Here is a 15214-nt window from a genome sequence, read left to right as displayed (position 1 = left end):
CTGCGGGAGTCAAGAGGTGAGGGGCTCAGTGGGCGTGGCCAGGCCCCCCCAAACCCTCCCTCCCCTTCGCCCCTGCGTCTGTCCCTTGAACCAGCCTCCCAGCCCCCCTCTTCCCCTTGCCGCCCTCCTCCCCATGTTACTGGCGGTTCCCAACTTCCCCAAGGCCCTGTGCCCTGCAGACTGGGGAGCAGAGACACAGACCACACACAGCCCAGGACCCTTCCCTGCCCGGGCGCTGACGCCGGCACCTGGTGGTCCTGCCGGGGGGCCACGCTGGGCTTCTGGGCCAGGGGTGGCTTCTTGGAGGCCCCGCTGCGGGGGGCAGCACTGGGTCGGCCGGGATCCCCGTCACTGGGCGTCCCCACGGCCCCAGCCAGCACGTAGTGCTGCTTCCGCAGCTCCCCCAGCCTCATGCGCTCGGCCTCCAGCGTCTTCTCCAGCTCCAGGACGCGGACCTGCAGCCCCGCAAGCCCGCTCAGGATGGCCTCACGGCCTGTGCCACCCGCCTGCCCAGAGCTCAGCCCCCAAACAGGAGCAGACACTCACCTGGGTCTCCATCTCCTGCTTCTTAAGCTTGATGAGAGACAGGCCAGAGAAGTCCATGGTGTCTGTGGTCAGAGCGGGGCGGGGAGCAGGGGTGAGTGTCTGTGCGCCTGCCCCCACCCCAGCTACTACCAGGGCCCACCCGCACCTCTCTCTTCGATCTGCTCCTGGCCGGACTTGCTGGAGGCCACCACGTTGGCGGCCATCTCGTTGACGGCGCGGGAGCACTCCTGGAGGCGGCTCAGGTGGGGGCTGTGCTTGTCTGCCTTCACCTGGGGGAGTGGGGGGTGGGTCATGCTCAGGCGCCCGCACGGGGACACGTTGGCCACAGCCCAGACCAAAGGCGAGAGGCCGCCACGCACTTAGCCTCACCTTGGAAGCTGCCACGAGCTGGGCCGTGCTGGCCGCGATCTCGTGGGAGCAGACGATGAGCTCTTCATACTTGCCCGTGTGGAGCACCACCCTGTCCGCCGACTCCCTGTGGACAGAGCCGGGCAGGCCTGGGTCTCCGACCCTGCAGCCACCGGGCCACCGCCACACTCCCTCCCCAGACCCTGAGCACCACACGCCCTGCTGCCCCCCACCTGGGGCGACATACACCAGCTGCGTGGCTCCCCAGCCCACGGCCTTGGAGGCGGAGATGAGGCCTTCTGTCCACCTAGAGTTCTTGGCATAAAACTCCTGCTGCGTGGCTGCCCCCTAGTGGCAACAGGAAGGCGGGGCAGAGGGGCCAGTCAGTGACATCACCAGTGGCCATGGATCTCCACGGCTGCTCTGCCTTCACCTCCACCACAAGAGGACGTCCGGGGGCCATGGGGGGGTGGGTGTGGGGTTGTGAATCCGGGGCACACTGTGTGCCTTCTGGGGGGGGTGTTTCATCACTGCACAGGTCCAGGAGCTCCTGCCCAAAGGAGCCCAGAGACCCCCTGAAGCCAAGAGGGTTGTGGCCTGGGATGAAGAGGGCTCAGAGGTCATGGTCCTTTCAGGAATCTGGCCTGACAGGGAAGGGCCCCACCTGGCCCAGCCAGGGATGCACGGGCCGACCAGAGGGGGGCCTCACTCACCCGGCCGCTCTCCACAATTTCCTTCTGCAGGCTGGTGGATGTGGTCACCAAGAGCCGGATGGCCTGCCAAGCCCAGAACACAGCTCAGGGCTGGGCGGACTTTCCCAGGCGCACAGTCCAGCCTGGGGGCCCGGCCAGACACTCACCTTCATCAGGTCTGTGCAGGAATTGAGGATCCTGAGGGGAACAAATGTGGGGGAGAGAAGAATCTTCAGTGTGACGCCAGGGAGTCGGCCCTCCGGTGAACGACTCCCGGGCCCTGACACGGGAGCTCAGCTCGGGGGGGGGGGGGGGGGGCAGGGAGGCTCCCACGGCAGGGGGGATGTGCCTGCTTGTTCCCAGGCCTTTCTAGAGAGCCGAGCAGGCTGGACAGCACACCCGGGAACCCGAGGGACTGTGGGGGGCATGAGCAGGGCTCACCTTTCATTCACCTCCAGCTTCACCCCGGAGCTGGCGTGGCGGGCCTGGTTCATCATGTCCTACACCAGTGACGGAGCTGTGAGCGCGCCGGGAGGAGGGCGCGGGAGGCAGGGGGATGCCGCGCCGGACAAGCCGACCCCCTCATCCCCACCCCCGCCAAAAAGCCACTGAGCAGGAGAGGAGGCCGCAGGGAGACAGGGCAAGGGGTACGGGGGTGGGGGTGGGGGTGGAGGGCAGGGTGCAGGTCGAGGCAGGAAAGTGGGGTGACCTCCCCACCCTCCCAGCTGTGAGCTGCAGAGGCCACCTGCCCCTTGCAGAGAGGCAAGGGGCGCAGAGGTGGGCAGAGCCTGCGTTCAGCCCAGCCCAGTCCCCAAGGCTCCTGCAGAACCCAGAGGAGCCCCTGCACCCCAGACGTTACCTCAATCCTCCGCACAGCATCTTCGATGGCCGTGGCCGTGGCCGCCATCTCCTTGTCCACCATGGCCCCAAGCTCCTCCTGACGCACATCCAGGCTCTTGGGCTTCAGCTCCTGGGGAAGAGAGCGCAGAGGAGTCAAGGGGGCAGGCCCCGCGGAGGAGTCCGGGAGAGGCTGGGGCAGCAGCGGGCTGGGAGGCGGGGACGCTGTCCATGCCCAGTGTCCTCCAGCTGCCGGCTCTGCATAGGACCACCCGTTCAGCCCAAACTAAAGGGAAGTGCAGGGAAATCGGGGACCCCAGCCCACGCCCAGGGCCACGGCTACAGCCCTCACCTGGCCCAGCTGCAGGATGCCCTGCAGGGGGTGTCGCACCAGGCTCGGCTGGGCCTGGTGCAGAGTCTGCTGCTCCTGCAGCTGCCCCAGGAGCTCCAGAGCGCGGGCCCCGCACTCCCTGCACGTGTCCACCAGGCCTGCAGAGAGAGGTCCATCAGGGGCCCGCACTGGGGAGCCCTGGAAGCAGCCCCTGCGCTGGGTCTGACGCCAGGACCCCCGGGAAGGCCCCCATGTCCCGGGGGGACCACTTACGGTCTGCAGGGTCAGTAGGGGCCAGGTGGGAGGTGGCACTGCCGTTGACAATGGTGTCCGCAGCCAGGTAGGAGAACTGGGTCAGGGCTGCCACCAGCGCAGAGGCGTCTGGGGGAAGGAGAGACAAAACGCTAATGCCACAAAACCGCCATGGAGCAAAGCCTGGACTGGACCCTATGGTGGGCTGCTCGGGACTTCTGCCCCAAAGCCCAGCAGGCGCCAGGGCTCCCTGTTTATGCATGTGACGAGGCAGGCTCAGAGGGACCAAGGTCAAGCAGCTAGACAGCAGCCACAGCTGAGTGACCCCAGGCCAGCAGAGCGGGCAGGACAGGCTCCCGGCGGGCGTGGTGGAGGCACAGCTCTGGGAAACTCCCCAGTGGCAGGGGGCGGCTGCGGCCAGCAGACTGGGCACCCTGGGCTAGCAGCCTCTGCCCACCTCTGTCCTCTACCACCACGCTTACCTGACCTGGAGACCAGGTACTGGGCATGGCCCTTCTCTAGGGCGCTCACGGCATCCAGGGCGGCCTGGGCCCTGCTCACCAGGTAGTCTGCAAGCAGAGGAGAAGCGGTGAGGGGCGGAGCCTGCCTGGGGCCCCCACTGCCCTGCTGCTCTGCCTCTCGCCTCTCAGGGTCGCAGAGCACCCTTCCAGGCAAGGGAGGCCCCGCAGCCCCACCTGGTGAGCTGGTGCAGCGCAGGTGCAGAGGGTCGTCCAGCTTGGCCACAGCGTCCTGCAGGATCCGTTCGGCCTCCGCGGCAGTGCCCCGCAGCACAGCAAACTGCTCATCCAGGAGCCTCCGCTGCAGCTCCTGCTCCTGACTTTCCTGGAGCCAGAGGGGGAGGCCGCTCAGAGCCCCTGCTCCAGGGTGGGCGGTGTGTGGCAGGCAGGGTACGGGCGGACGGCCTGGGGAGGGAGCCCTGCGGAGAGCCAACGCTTGGCCCCGCGCTGGGGCGGCTCCTGCAGGAGCTGGGCGGACAGCTCAGCAGTAGACGGACAGACACCCCAATTAAAAAAGAAGCAAAGGGTCTGAACAAACCGTTCTCCCAAGATACACAAAAGGCAACGAACACAGCAAAGATATTCACTGTTACTGAGCCTTAGGGACAGCACGAGGGCCACCAAAGCCAAGACCAGAGCACCGCCTGCTGCAACGGACACAGGGAAATGGAAAACCGGGAACAGTACAGCCGCTTTCGTGTCTGGTGGCATCACCAACAGCCAAAGAGCAGAAACAAGCCAGATACTCAATGGATGGACAGACAGGATGCGGTCTGTCCCCGGGGTGGATGTTACTGCACCACGACTCTCGGGGGAACCTGGCAAACAGCGCTCAGCGCAAGGGTCCCGTCCCACTGGGGGGGCCCATCTGTGCGCGAGGTCGTTCTGGAGACAGAGCAGGGCAGCGCGCACCTGGGTAGGGCTGGCGCAGGCGGGTGCGGACTAACTGCTTCCGGGCACGAGTTTCCTTGTGGAGCAGTCAGAGCCTTCTGCACCGGCGGACCCGCGCCCTGCCCTGCTGGAGGGGCGGGACAGGAGCCAGCGGAGGAGCCAGCGGAGGGGCCACAGCCCCGCAGTTCGGGGGCACCGATACCTTGTCCGCCAGCTGTCCCCGCAGCTGAGCCGTCTCCTGCGCGCTGCGCTGCTGCTCCCGGCTCAGCGCCGCCTCCTTCTCGCGCGCCAGGCCCTGGGCCGCCTGCAGGTCCGCGTCCCGCTGCCGCACCGCGCTGCTCAGCGCCGCCTTCTCCGCGCTCAGCGCGTCCAGCCTCGAGCTCAGCTCCGACCCGCTCTGTGAGCACCGGCACGTGGGCGGGGCTCTGGGGCGCCCCTGCCCCGCATCCCCACAGACGGCTCTCCGCCGCGGAGAACTCCTGCGTGCCCCCGGGGCTGGGTCGGAGCTGCACCCCACGACTGCCAAGGGCCCCGTTCATGGGAAGGAGGACCCTAACCCCGTCCTGCCGGCTCCCTCCAGGCCACCCCGCCAGCCGCCGTACCTGCTCCGTGCGGGTCAGCGCCTCCTGCGCGCGCACCAGCTCTCCGGCCTTGGCCTCCAGCTCCTCCTTCAGCTTCTCCAGCAGGTCACTCTGCTCCTCCAGCTGGGACAGGACAGCAGGTCACGGGGGGCAGGGGGGCAGGGGGGCGCGTGGGGGCGGGGGCGGGGGGCGCCTGCGCACACTCGCGCACACCTTCATCTCTGACTCGCGTTTCACTTGCTCCATCTGGAAAGCCAGCTGCTCCTTCACCCGCGCCACCTCCTCCTGGCTCTGCTGCGTCACCGTCAGCTGCTTGGCCGTGTCTGCGTTCTGCAGGGGCAGGGGACAGACACCTGCTCGGGCACCGCTGGGGGCCGTAGGCAGTCCTGACCGTGACCCGCCCCGCCCACGCCCCCACCGACCTTCCTGAGCAGCTCGGCGTGCGTGCCGATGAGCTCGCTGTGCTTCTCCTTGAGCTTGTGGTAGCGCGCCTCGATGGCGCTGGCCTTCTCTGGAGGGGACACGAGAGGCTGTGGTCCTCGGAACGCACCCCCCCACCCGACGGCCGCCCCCCAGCCCCGCGCCGCTCACGCACTCTCGGCCTCCTCGCGCAGGCCCTGGTTGCGCTCGCCTTCCCGCTGGGCGGCCCGCAGCTGGGCCAGCTCGTGGCGGAGCTGCTCGTTGTCCACCAGCGCCTTCTGCTTCTGCTTCCGCTGCTCCTCCAGCTCGGCCTCCAGCGCGTTCACCTGGCCCTTCAGCTGCGAGACGTAGCGCTGGGCCTGCACAGCAGAGGGCCGGCCTCGTGGGGGCGCTGCCGGCGGGGGCAGGGACACGGGGGCACACCGCCAGCCACGCCCTCACCTCCAGTTTGATCTTCTCCAGCTCCCCTCGGAGCATCTCCACCTCCCTCTTCAGGCTCTCGATCTGCACATCCCTGGGGACAGATGGCCTTCAAGCTCAGCCCTGACCCCGCCGGGCCCTCACCACAGGCGGCGCCCGGGCCCTCACCGATCGTCCTTCAAGGAGCCATTGGGGGGTCCAAATGTCTGGTCGAAGAGGTCAGCCACCACCTGCCACACAAACACGGTGACGCACTGCCAGCCCCTGAGGCCCGCCAGGCCAGGGGAGGGCAGGGGCAGAGGGCGTTAGACAGTTAGAGGGGGCCTCACCGCAGGCTCCCCAGCCGAGGGCCCTGTGCTGATCTCGATGAGATTCTCCGGCTCCTCGTCCTCGGGGGCCTCCTCGGGGATCACCACCACCGGCTTGATGTGCTCAGCCAGGGCCGAAGCCCGCAGGAAGTTGGGCGGTCCCTGGTGGAGGGGGGGTGGCGATGTGCGGGAGCTGCTCGTGGCCCCCCCTGCAGGAAGCCCCCTCGGTTGTCCCCGGAGCCCACAGGGCCCCACCAGGTACCCGGGGTCCTCTGAGCACCCAGTGAGGGAACAAGGCTGCAGCCTGGGGGAGCTGCGGGTACCTCGGGCAGCCGCGGGATCTGGATGAGCCGCTTGAAGTAGAGCATGTCTGAGGCTCTGCGGAAGAAGTTTCTGAGGCTGCGAGGGCAGGGGAGGGGAGGTCACGGTGGAGCCTGGTCTGGCCAGGCAGCCCCGGCTCCTCAGGCCCCAGTGCCTCCCCCTGCCCGGGCTGTACCTGTGAAACTGCTCATGGAACCGGTCCCTGTGGCCTTGCAGGGTGTCAGCCGGGAGACCTGAGGGCAGTGATGTTTGATGGGACCTCCCCTCGGCCCCCTGCTCCTGTGCCCACCCTATTCCGCCACCTTCTAGAACTCGGCAGAGAGGAGCGTGAACTCTGACAGAGGGAAGGGGCGCGTGACCGTCGGCATCCTGACCGGGCTGGCCGGCGGGCGCGCCACGGGGATCGCTTGGGGACTCGAGCCTGGGTGGAGAGCACGCCGAGAGCGCACAGCCCCAGGGCCGGGGGTTCCGAGTGGGATGTGGGGACCGAGACCGCCTCGGAGGGTCCACCAGGGCCAAGCCCCTATGAACATGAAGCGGGAGACACGGGCCCCCTTGGACCTGCCACACCAGCCCGCAGAGGATGTGCGGCACCACTTGTGGCCGCCCCTGCGGAGACACGCGCCCCTCTCTGCGCTAAATCCTTGTGCTGGAAAACAGCGATTTTCTGTCACAGCTGTGCTGTTCTGTTCACGGAGAATGAATGCATTATTGCTACACTTAATTAGTAAATATGTCTAACGTGTCTTGATTTTCATCTCTGCTGCAATACACGTCCCCTGCCTAAGCCGCCCAAGTGCGCCCTGTGTGCCCCTGGCTGAACCTGGGGGGCGGGGGAGGCTCCCGGTTGGCTGCTGGGGGGGACTCACAGGCGTGCAGCTTGAACATGAGCTTCACGGTGTAGTGGTAGAGGTGGCTGCAGTCCTGGATGACCTGGATGAGGGGCGCCAGGCGGCACTGGCCCGAGGACATCTGGGACACAGCAATGGCCGTGTTGAGCTGCCGGAACACTGCCAACAGAGGTGGAGGGAGGAGCGTGTGCGTGAGGAGCTGTGCACACTCGGGGACCGCCACGGTGGGGACGGCGGCAGAGTGCGGGCCGCACGCCATCCTCCCCGGGCATCGTCAGAACCACCCGGGGGGGCGGCAGCCCGGGTCTCTGCCGCGCCAGTCCCGGCTGGGCAGGACGACTCTGCCCGGGGTCCCTGGACACCAAAATGCTCTCCACTGCTAGTAGGGGAGCCCCTGGTGCTGTGGCCGCCCCAGAGGGAGCCCCAGAGCCCCCACTGCCTAGGGCAACAGCAGCTTTGGGCTAACAACACAGCGTGGCTGGCGTGTCCTCGACCGCGTTGACATAGCATATCCAAGCCAAGGGGCTTGCGTGACAGGGGGACTCAGGTGATCATGTGCCCATGGGCCTCCAGGTCAGGGAAAGGAGGCGGCTGAAGGCTGTTCCGCCAAGTGCCCCCTCTTAACGGTTGTCGAGAGAGAGGTCAGTTCCCCAAACCCCAAGTGACCCCGAAACCTCACTTGCACCCGGGGTCGGTCTGCCCTGCCCCGGACAATCAAGCCTGTCATCGCATCAGCCAAGTGGGAGGACAGGGACAAACGCGAAGCTGCCCCCACCGCGCCCGGCCTCTTCGCCAGAGCCCGCAGAGAAACAACAATGGAGAGACCACGCGCCAGGGAGGCCCACGCACGACACGGACGCCAGGACTCTGTTCCAGAATGCTGGGCCCCAAGCTCTGGGGTCCTCTGCCCACCCGGCCTAGAGTGGGCCCATTTGCAGACCTCCAGTGACCCAGGAACGCCGGGAGGGAAGGCAGGAGGACGGAGCCGGCGACGGACAGTCGTCCTTCCTAGACCATGTGCCACGTCACATACGTGTTCCCGTAAACACCCAGACACACACGAAATACTATTTCGGGTTCGTATAAGGACAAAGCCATCCATTTCTCCACTGAGGAGCATTCGGGATGGTTCCGTTAAAACGGCATGGTGGGGAACGCCCTGGCACCCTTTCCTGCGGGACGCGCGGCCGGTGGACTACTAGGGGTCCCCCTTTCCTTGGTGCTTCCTCAAGACGTCAGTGTCCCCAGGGATGGGGCACCTGCCTGGGGGTTTTCTCTACCTTCCCTCGTGGGGACAGCTGTGAGAGGCACGGCCCATCTCTGCCGCTCACGGCTGGCAGCCGGGCTCCCTGGCAGGACCTGGGCTCCCCTGGGTGCAGCTCTGAGCCCAGACCCATCTCTAAGTCCCGATTTTCCCTTAAAAAGGCATTTGCTCCTCCTTCTCCTACAAAGAGCCCTGAGTCACCCAACAGACCATCCTGACGCTGCCGCCCAGAACAACTGCGTTGGCAGCCCTGAGACGGGGAGCCCTTGAAGGTTTCCTGTCCGGCGGTGGCCGGGTCCCTGGGCTGGGAAGTCTGACATGACTCACAGCCCTTTTATAGCAGGAAACAAGCAAGATGACCCAAAGCAGCTCTCTCCTGGGCGGGTTCTGCAGATGCCCGAGGCCAGGGGAAGCAGGGAGCCCGGCTCAGGAACTGTGACGTGACCCAGACACACCCCCGGGGCCTCGCACCCTGCAGGGGCACTGACTGCCTCTCCCCGTGTCCTGGGGGCTCCTGGGGGCCCCGTTACACACTCCTGCCAGGGGCGCGGGCAGCCAAGGGCACAGCTAGTTGGCGGGGCTCAGTTCTCATCCGGCTGTGGGCCCTGAGCAAGCACACTGGACCTGGGCGGGCTGGGCGTGCCCCCCGCCCGGCGTACCGGATTCAGAAAGCCGCAGCTCGCAGTCCATGTAGTCGAACATCTCCACGGTGAGCTGGAAGCTACAAACGGGAAAGTGAGGGCCTGAACGGAGGGGCTGGGGACTCGCCCCATGAACACCCCCCCACGTGGGAGGAGGGAGCACAGTTCACCCACACACCTCTACAGAGGACAGCCATCCCTCAGCCCAGGATGCCCGATTCCAAGGAAACCCCAGGCCTCTGGTTCAGCCTCAGAGCTCCAAGGCTCGGGACCCCTGCCCCAGCTGCCCACTGCGGAGCACCCACCCGTGGGACTCACATGTTGTTGACGTCAGTCCCAGCTGTCTTCTCCAGCACCTCGTCTGTCACCTCCAGGCCTGCGGGAAACTGGGGGTGCTACAAAGAGGACACCCCCCACTCAGGTGAGGCCCAGGCTGAGCCCAGCTCAGAGCTGGTTCTGGCCTCCCAGGACAGGAGGCCGGAGAGGTCCCCATCTGCCCTGGGAACTGGCTGAGGGGGGCCGTGGGTGACTGGGGAGACCAGGAAGGGAAGCAGGGGCCGTCCAGCCAGGGCAGGAGACTGTCCAGAGCCCAGGGCAAGGCTGACACCACAACCAGCATGGGCGGGAAATGCCCCAAGGTGTGCAGACTCTCACGGCACCCTGGGCACCCCATGTTTCTCCTCAGGTCAGGATCGGGACATAGGGGATCCTGCTTGCAGGGACATCTCAGAGATCAAAGCCCCAGGGTCCCCCCCTCCAGCCCCACAACCCCCAAGGAAACTACCTTCAGGTGGAAGGAAATTTTGGTCAGCAGGAGTTTGGTATAAACATTCACCAGCTGCCCGTAGCGATCGTGCAAATGTCCCTGCGGAGGGAGGAAGCCAGGGTGAGGCCCTGTTGCCCCCAGAACCTGCCCCCCAAATCCGACAGGACCTGGACACGCTTTGGGGCAAGCGAGACTGCGGAGGCGGGCAGGGAAAGGGAGCCGGCTTGGTGGGCTTCCTCCACCCACCGCGCAGACGGACATGCCCGCGCGGGTATGGCCCGCCCCGCCGAGGGACCTCCACCGACCCTCCTCTTTGTCTCCGCTCTTTGTTTAATTTTTTTAGAAATCTTACTCCTAGTCCTTCTTGCCAAAGAAACTCTCGTTGAGAAGAGGGCTCTCTGTCCAGGGCAGCAGGCCAGCACTGAGCTGGGACACTTCATTAAAATGCCGGTGGCGGTCAGGGAGGCCCACTCTGCGGGGCCGTGCACATATCCTGCCGGCTGCCGCCCCGTCCCCTCCCACACCGTGTCCCCTGTGTTCACACCGGCCGGGCCCGTGTCTGCAAACAGCACCACAGACACTGTTTTCTTTACCTCAAGGGACATCATGGAACACGGCCATTCACGCCCTGTCCCGCTCGGGCCTTCCTCCGGCCCCACCCCCGGCCCAGCCCACAAGGCCCCAGCAGTCCTCCCAGAGGACAAAGAAGGCCAGAGGCCCGACGCCTAACCACCCCGATTTCCTCAGGCTCTGGGAGTGGATCTTAGGGTGCGAGCTCCTGGGCTCTCAGTTACTGTGGGTAGGACTCTCCTGGTGGTTTTGCTGAACCCAGTTCCCAATCCTGAGACTCTAACACAGCCAGTCTTGGCAGGGGACAAGGAGTCTGCACCCCCTGCACTGGCCGTAACCGCCAGTCAGACACCCAGACTCCGGCGTCGCCACATTTCCCAGCTCCGGGGGGGCCGCAGGGCTGGTGAGTGCATGCGGCAGGAGGGCCCGGCAGGTAGGCACGGCTCCCCCTATGACACTTCCCTCCCACACGGTCACCCCAGGTGGCACCGTAACTGCCGCTCAAGGGACAGGAGGGAAGGACGCCCATCTGTGGGGAGCATCCATTCGCTCGGCCCCATGTGTGGGGAACAGAACCCCAAGCAGGACGGAGGCCGGACTGTCTGGATGGTGCCCCCGGGAAGGTGCTCAGGCCATCCCGCGCTCCCCCACCTACCCACAGGTCGCCGATCTCCCGAATGTTGCTCCTGTGGCGCTGGCAGTCCTGCAGCACCTGTGGCACGAGGAAGGAGGCGGCCAGTCCAGCACGAGTGGGGTCCCCACAGAGGCACCCCCCCTCCCATGCTAGCTGGCCCTCCAAGAGCGGGGAAGGACGGGCCTTCAAAGGGACACTACTCTGCCTCCCTGGAGTGCTGGCCTGTTCAGGCAGCAGCAGGTGGAGGGCCCAGGAGACCTGAGCCCCGCCCCCCACCGCCCCAGGACCAGCGGGCAGTGGCTACTCACGTTCGGGTGTCCGTCTCGGAGCACCTTGTGGAGGACGTGGCAGAACTTCCAGCTGAGGATGGCGCTACTGGGGAGCGGCAGACCAATGGCGTAGGACCAGAAGGTGAAGGCCCCCTTCTCATGGTGAGTGCCCAGAATGATGCCTGCCAGGGTTAAGGTCAAGTGCAGGAGGTAGAGACTCAAGTGTGCGGAAGGCTGGAGGGGGCACCAGCGAGCTCGGTGATGCAGGGGGCAGGCTAGCCCCTCACCCACAGCCCTCAGCAACTTCTCCCCACATCTGTCTCTTTGCGTGTCTGCCAGAGTTCACTGAAAGCTATGGTTTTCTGCCAAGGTCTAGAAAATGAGCAAGGTCAAGCCTCAGGAATTTAACCAGGCCCAACAGCCCACAATAAATGGTGTTTCCCAGATGGGATTCAGAATGTGCAGGAAGCAGAGCAAGTGTGGTCCAGGCCTCTGTCTCCACGAGGGCACACCTGACAGAGCTCTGGGGGCCGGCCACCTGCAGCGTCCCCTGCCCCCAATTCACTTCCCACCAAGTCCAGAGACCATGCAGGGTGGACCCACGTCCGCCTCACACTGTCCACCCCCAGCCCCGGCCAGAGGGACAACGGCCGCTGGAGGCAGGGAAGGATACGCCGGGCATGCTTCTCCTTCACGGGGGCCTCCTGGGTGTTGATGGCTTTGCTGATGCTGATGGCCTGGGAGGGGACAGAGGAGGCAGAGGTCAGAGACCCACCAGGACGACTTCCCCAGAAGGCACACAGGACAGATTCTTCGGCCAGTGGAAGGCAGAGCAAATGGCTATTCTCTCAACCTAAGGTAACCAGAGCTCAGAAGACTTATTTTTGAGAATTTATGTATTTACTGAGAAAGAATGAGTATGAGCAGGAGGAGGGGCAGAGGGAGAGGGAGAAGCAGGCTCCCCCCGGGATCATGACCTGAGCTGAAGGTGGACATTTAACCGACTGAGCCACCCAGGCTCCCTGGAAGACTTTTTTTCACTTGTTATGTGCGGCTCAAAGGGAGCCAAGAGGTGGTGCCAAAAAGCCATTAGGAGCCTCCCGAGGGGCTGGGAAGCCAGGACAGAAGCCAGCCGGTAGCCGCAAGAGGCTAACTCTGGAAGGGCACCTGCGTGTGTTTAGCTCATCCCAGAAGGTGAGGTCCCCCACCCCTCGGGGCCCCAGGGCAGCACCCAGTCACCCCAACATGGCAGCCTCCACCCGGTCCCTCCCAGCCCTTAGGACACTCTATGAAGACAGGTGTCAGACTCCCACTCCCCACATTACTGGGGGTCAAGGCCACATAACCACCCCATGGAGAACCACGCCAAACCCAAGTCCTGCGGCCCGTCTGCCACACAGGCCACCTCCCTCCTGGGTGAGGACTCAACATGCGCCGCCGATGACAGAGGCCCGACTGGGGGAAGCGGGGGGATCCACCTACCATACTTATAGGCCCCACTTGGGCCCTGAGCAAGCAGCCAACTCATTCCCAGCAGAGGTCCTCACCCACCTCCACCTGCCCGTCTCCTCCCCCTCAGCTAAATGGCTTCTTGGACGGGGCTGCTCCCTCACCAAAGGTCCCCGGTGCCCACTGCCCTCTCCGGCCCGGCTCACCCAGGAACCAGAACCGGCCCTGGGCTGACCCGAGGCTGTGTTTTTACTTTTTTATTTTTATTTTATTTCTCCACCTGTAGGCAAGCAGATAAGCCTCTGGGCACCTGCCCGGCTTGTGGATGGAGGGGAGCTGCCCAGGCCACTGGTGGAAAGTAGAGAAGGTTCTTGGCAAAGGCAGACGCAACTCCAGCCCAGCCGGCACTCCCATCTCCCCCACGGGTCCTATCACTGGGGCCCACCCCAGCCTGCCCCCCGGCCATGCTAGGACCTGCCACAGGCTGAGCAAGGGTCAGGGGTGCCGTGTGCACCCACCCTGCAGCCCAGGACCCAGGCCTACAGGTCAGGGCCTGGTCAACAGCACATATGTGTATGGTGGCCCGACTGGGGCAGGAGTGGGGAGGGGGCAGGACAGAGGGAGCCCCAAGGAGCAGCCCTGATGCTCTCTTCTTAGCCTGGAAGCCACCATGCAATCCGCCCCCAGCACCTACACAGTCTAACTGCCCAGCCTGGCGAGGAGGCAATGTCACTCTCGAACAGATCTACTATGAGCGGACTTTGGGGCCACTTGGCAAGGCTGGGAGACTTCCTGCGTCAGTAAGAAAGCAGCCCTACAGAAGCGAAAGCAGTCCTCTCTGAGCAGACGTGCAGCTTTGGAACCCGCACCGCGCCCCCTCCCTCCCCCCCCCCGCCCCCACTCCAGCCCACAGTAGCCCCGTCGCAGGGATACAGGGCTGCAGCAGACCCCACAGCGGGCCCCCTGGGGGCCACTCCTGCCATCCCATCCCACGGTCCACAGAGAACCCCAGACAGGCTCTGCCTTCTTTATTCCCAAAGGCTCGGCAAGCCAGACCCGGGAGGCTCCCTTGGCAATGTTTGCCAACCCTCCGCCAGCGCAGCCTCCCTGAGCAGCCTCGGGAGAGGGGCAGAGCCCAGACCTCGCCCCCTGTAATAACCACGCCCCGCGCCAGCAGAGCTCATCCCCAACAGCAGTGATGACAGTGACGATCCCCAACTGTCATTTCCTGGGTGATTACCCCGTGCCAGGCACAGGCAATACGCCTCCAGCAGCAGCCCTAGGAAGTAACCACAAGCCCACTCTCCTGAGGAGAAAACCGAGGTACAGCGAGGTTAGGTGTCCTGTCCTAGCAGCTCCTAAGGGCTAAGCCAGGTCTGGCGGACTGCTGTCGTTAGCGAGTCTGCCGAGTCTGCCGGCAGCGCCCCAGGCAACTCCCTCCCCTGCAGGCACAGCGCTGGGAGGGGCAGGCAGAGGGGGCCAGGCCTCCCCCAGCAGCAAGCAGCTGCCGGCTCCCACGCCAGGAGCGGACTGTCTCTGGGGGGATGTAACTCCATCCCCCAGCTGCCCTGACACCTGAGCTGGCTCTTCTGATGACTGCCACCTGGTCCAGCCTGATCCGGAAGATTCCGGGCGAGAGAAGAGCCCAAGCTACCCGTGCAGAACAGGATGGGGAGGCCCATGCGATGTCTTCTGCCTGAGTCCTGCAGTGGACCCCAGCAAGGGGCTTTGGTATTTACTGCTCTGCCTCCTGGAGGCCCCCCTTTCTCCTGGGGGGGGCCGTCGCTGGAGAGCAGACGCACAGACACACCCTAAAGGAATGGGCTGGCTAGGGCCCAGCAAGGGAGGGGAGTGGTGGGGAAGATGCCTTTTCCCCTGAGCAGGAAGGAGGCCATAAGCAGCCCTGGCGGCAGGAGCCAAGAGCGTGTGGCCGAGCTGAAGGTGGGGTGCCTGGGTGAGGCCACCCGCCTCCAGCCTTCCCTGTAGGTCACTAAACACAGCCTCCACTTCATCGCTGATCCGAACGCAGAGAAGCACCGGCCCCCTCCCGGCCACCCTCCCGGTCTCTACTCCTCGGCCCCTCCCTGCTACCTCCCTAGAGCAGTCTCCCCTGATTAAAGCTTCTCCGTGGACTTGGCAACTTGGCAGTCCCTGTTCTGTCGTCCACCCTACCCCGAAGGTCAACGATGTGGGGGAAGGGCCCTGGCGACTCCAGTCGCTGCTGTGCCCCGAAGCCCCTAAATGGTGCCTGGCACGTGGAGGGCGGGCTCCGGGGCCCCAGTGAGATGTGGGGACTTGGGTCCAT

The 15214-nt window shown here is 65.2% G+C and overlaps 1 protein-coding gene across 3 annotated transcripts in view; it reads right to left on the bottom strand.

Moving 5' to 3' along the window:
* The window catches only part of HIP1R (huntingtin interacting protein 1 related), a 28955-nt gene that overhangs the window by 3590 nt on the left and 10151 nt on the right, over positions 1-15214 (bottom strand). The window contains exons 2-31 of one of the 3 annotated variants that reach the window (XM_059140020.1): positions 12134-12197; positions 11500-11642; positions 11213-11269; positions 10006-10086; positions 9540-9616; positions 9240-9301; positions 7335-7475; positions 6641-6698; positions 6468-6543; positions 6166-6306; positions 6005-6066; positions 5858-5930; positions 5592-5775; positions 5419-5507; positions 5210-5326; positions 5018-5119; positions 4618-4812; positions 3702-3849; positions 3489-3575; positions 3028-3135; positions 2776-2912; positions 2446-2556; positions 2028-2086; positions 1754-1784; positions 1608-1670; positions 1142-1242; positions 916-1021; positions 692-815; positions 547-608; positions 249-455 (exon numbers count right to left, since the gene is read on the bottom strand). In XM_059140020.1, coding sequence (XP_058996003.1) covers positions 249-455; positions 547-608; positions 692-815; positions 916-1021; positions 1142-1242; positions 1608-1670; positions 1754-1784; positions 2028-2086; positions 2446-2556; positions 2776-2912; positions 3028-3135; positions 3489-3575; positions 3702-3849; positions 4618-4812; positions 5018-5119; positions 5210-5326; positions 5419-5507; positions 5592-5775; positions 5858-5930; positions 6005-6066; positions 6166-6306; positions 6468-6543; positions 6641-6698; positions 7335-7475; positions 9240-9301; positions 9540-9616; positions 10006-10086; positions 11213-11269; positions 11500-11642; positions 12134-12197 — 3066 coding nt within the window. Of the gene's footprint in view, positions 1-248; positions 456-546; positions 609-691; positions 816-915; positions 1022-1127; positions 1243-1607; positions 1671-1753; positions 1785-2027; positions 2087-2445; positions 2557-2775; positions 2913-3027; positions 3136-3488; positions 3576-3701; positions 3850-4617; positions 4813-5017; positions 5120-5209; positions 5327-5418; positions 5508-5591; positions 5776-5857; positions 5931-6004; positions 6067-6165; positions 6699-7334; positions 7476-9239; positions 9302-9539; positions 9617-10005; positions 10087-11212; positions 11270-11499; positions 11643-12133; positions 12198-15214 lie in introns of those variants that run through there. The other 2 variants (XM_059140019.1, XM_059140021.1) reach the window with 2 other exon arrangements.

This window comes from Mustela lutreola, chromosome 11 (genome assembly GCF_030435805.1).
Source record: "Mustela lutreola isolate mMusLut2 chromosome 11, mMusLut2.pri, whole genome shotgun sequence".
NCBI lineage: Eukaryota > Metazoa > Chordata > Mammalia > Carnivora > Mustelidae > Mustela > Mustela lutreola.
The sequence above is the reverse complement of the archived record's forward strand: the minus strand, read 5'-3'. Positions and strand labels throughout refer to the sequence as shown.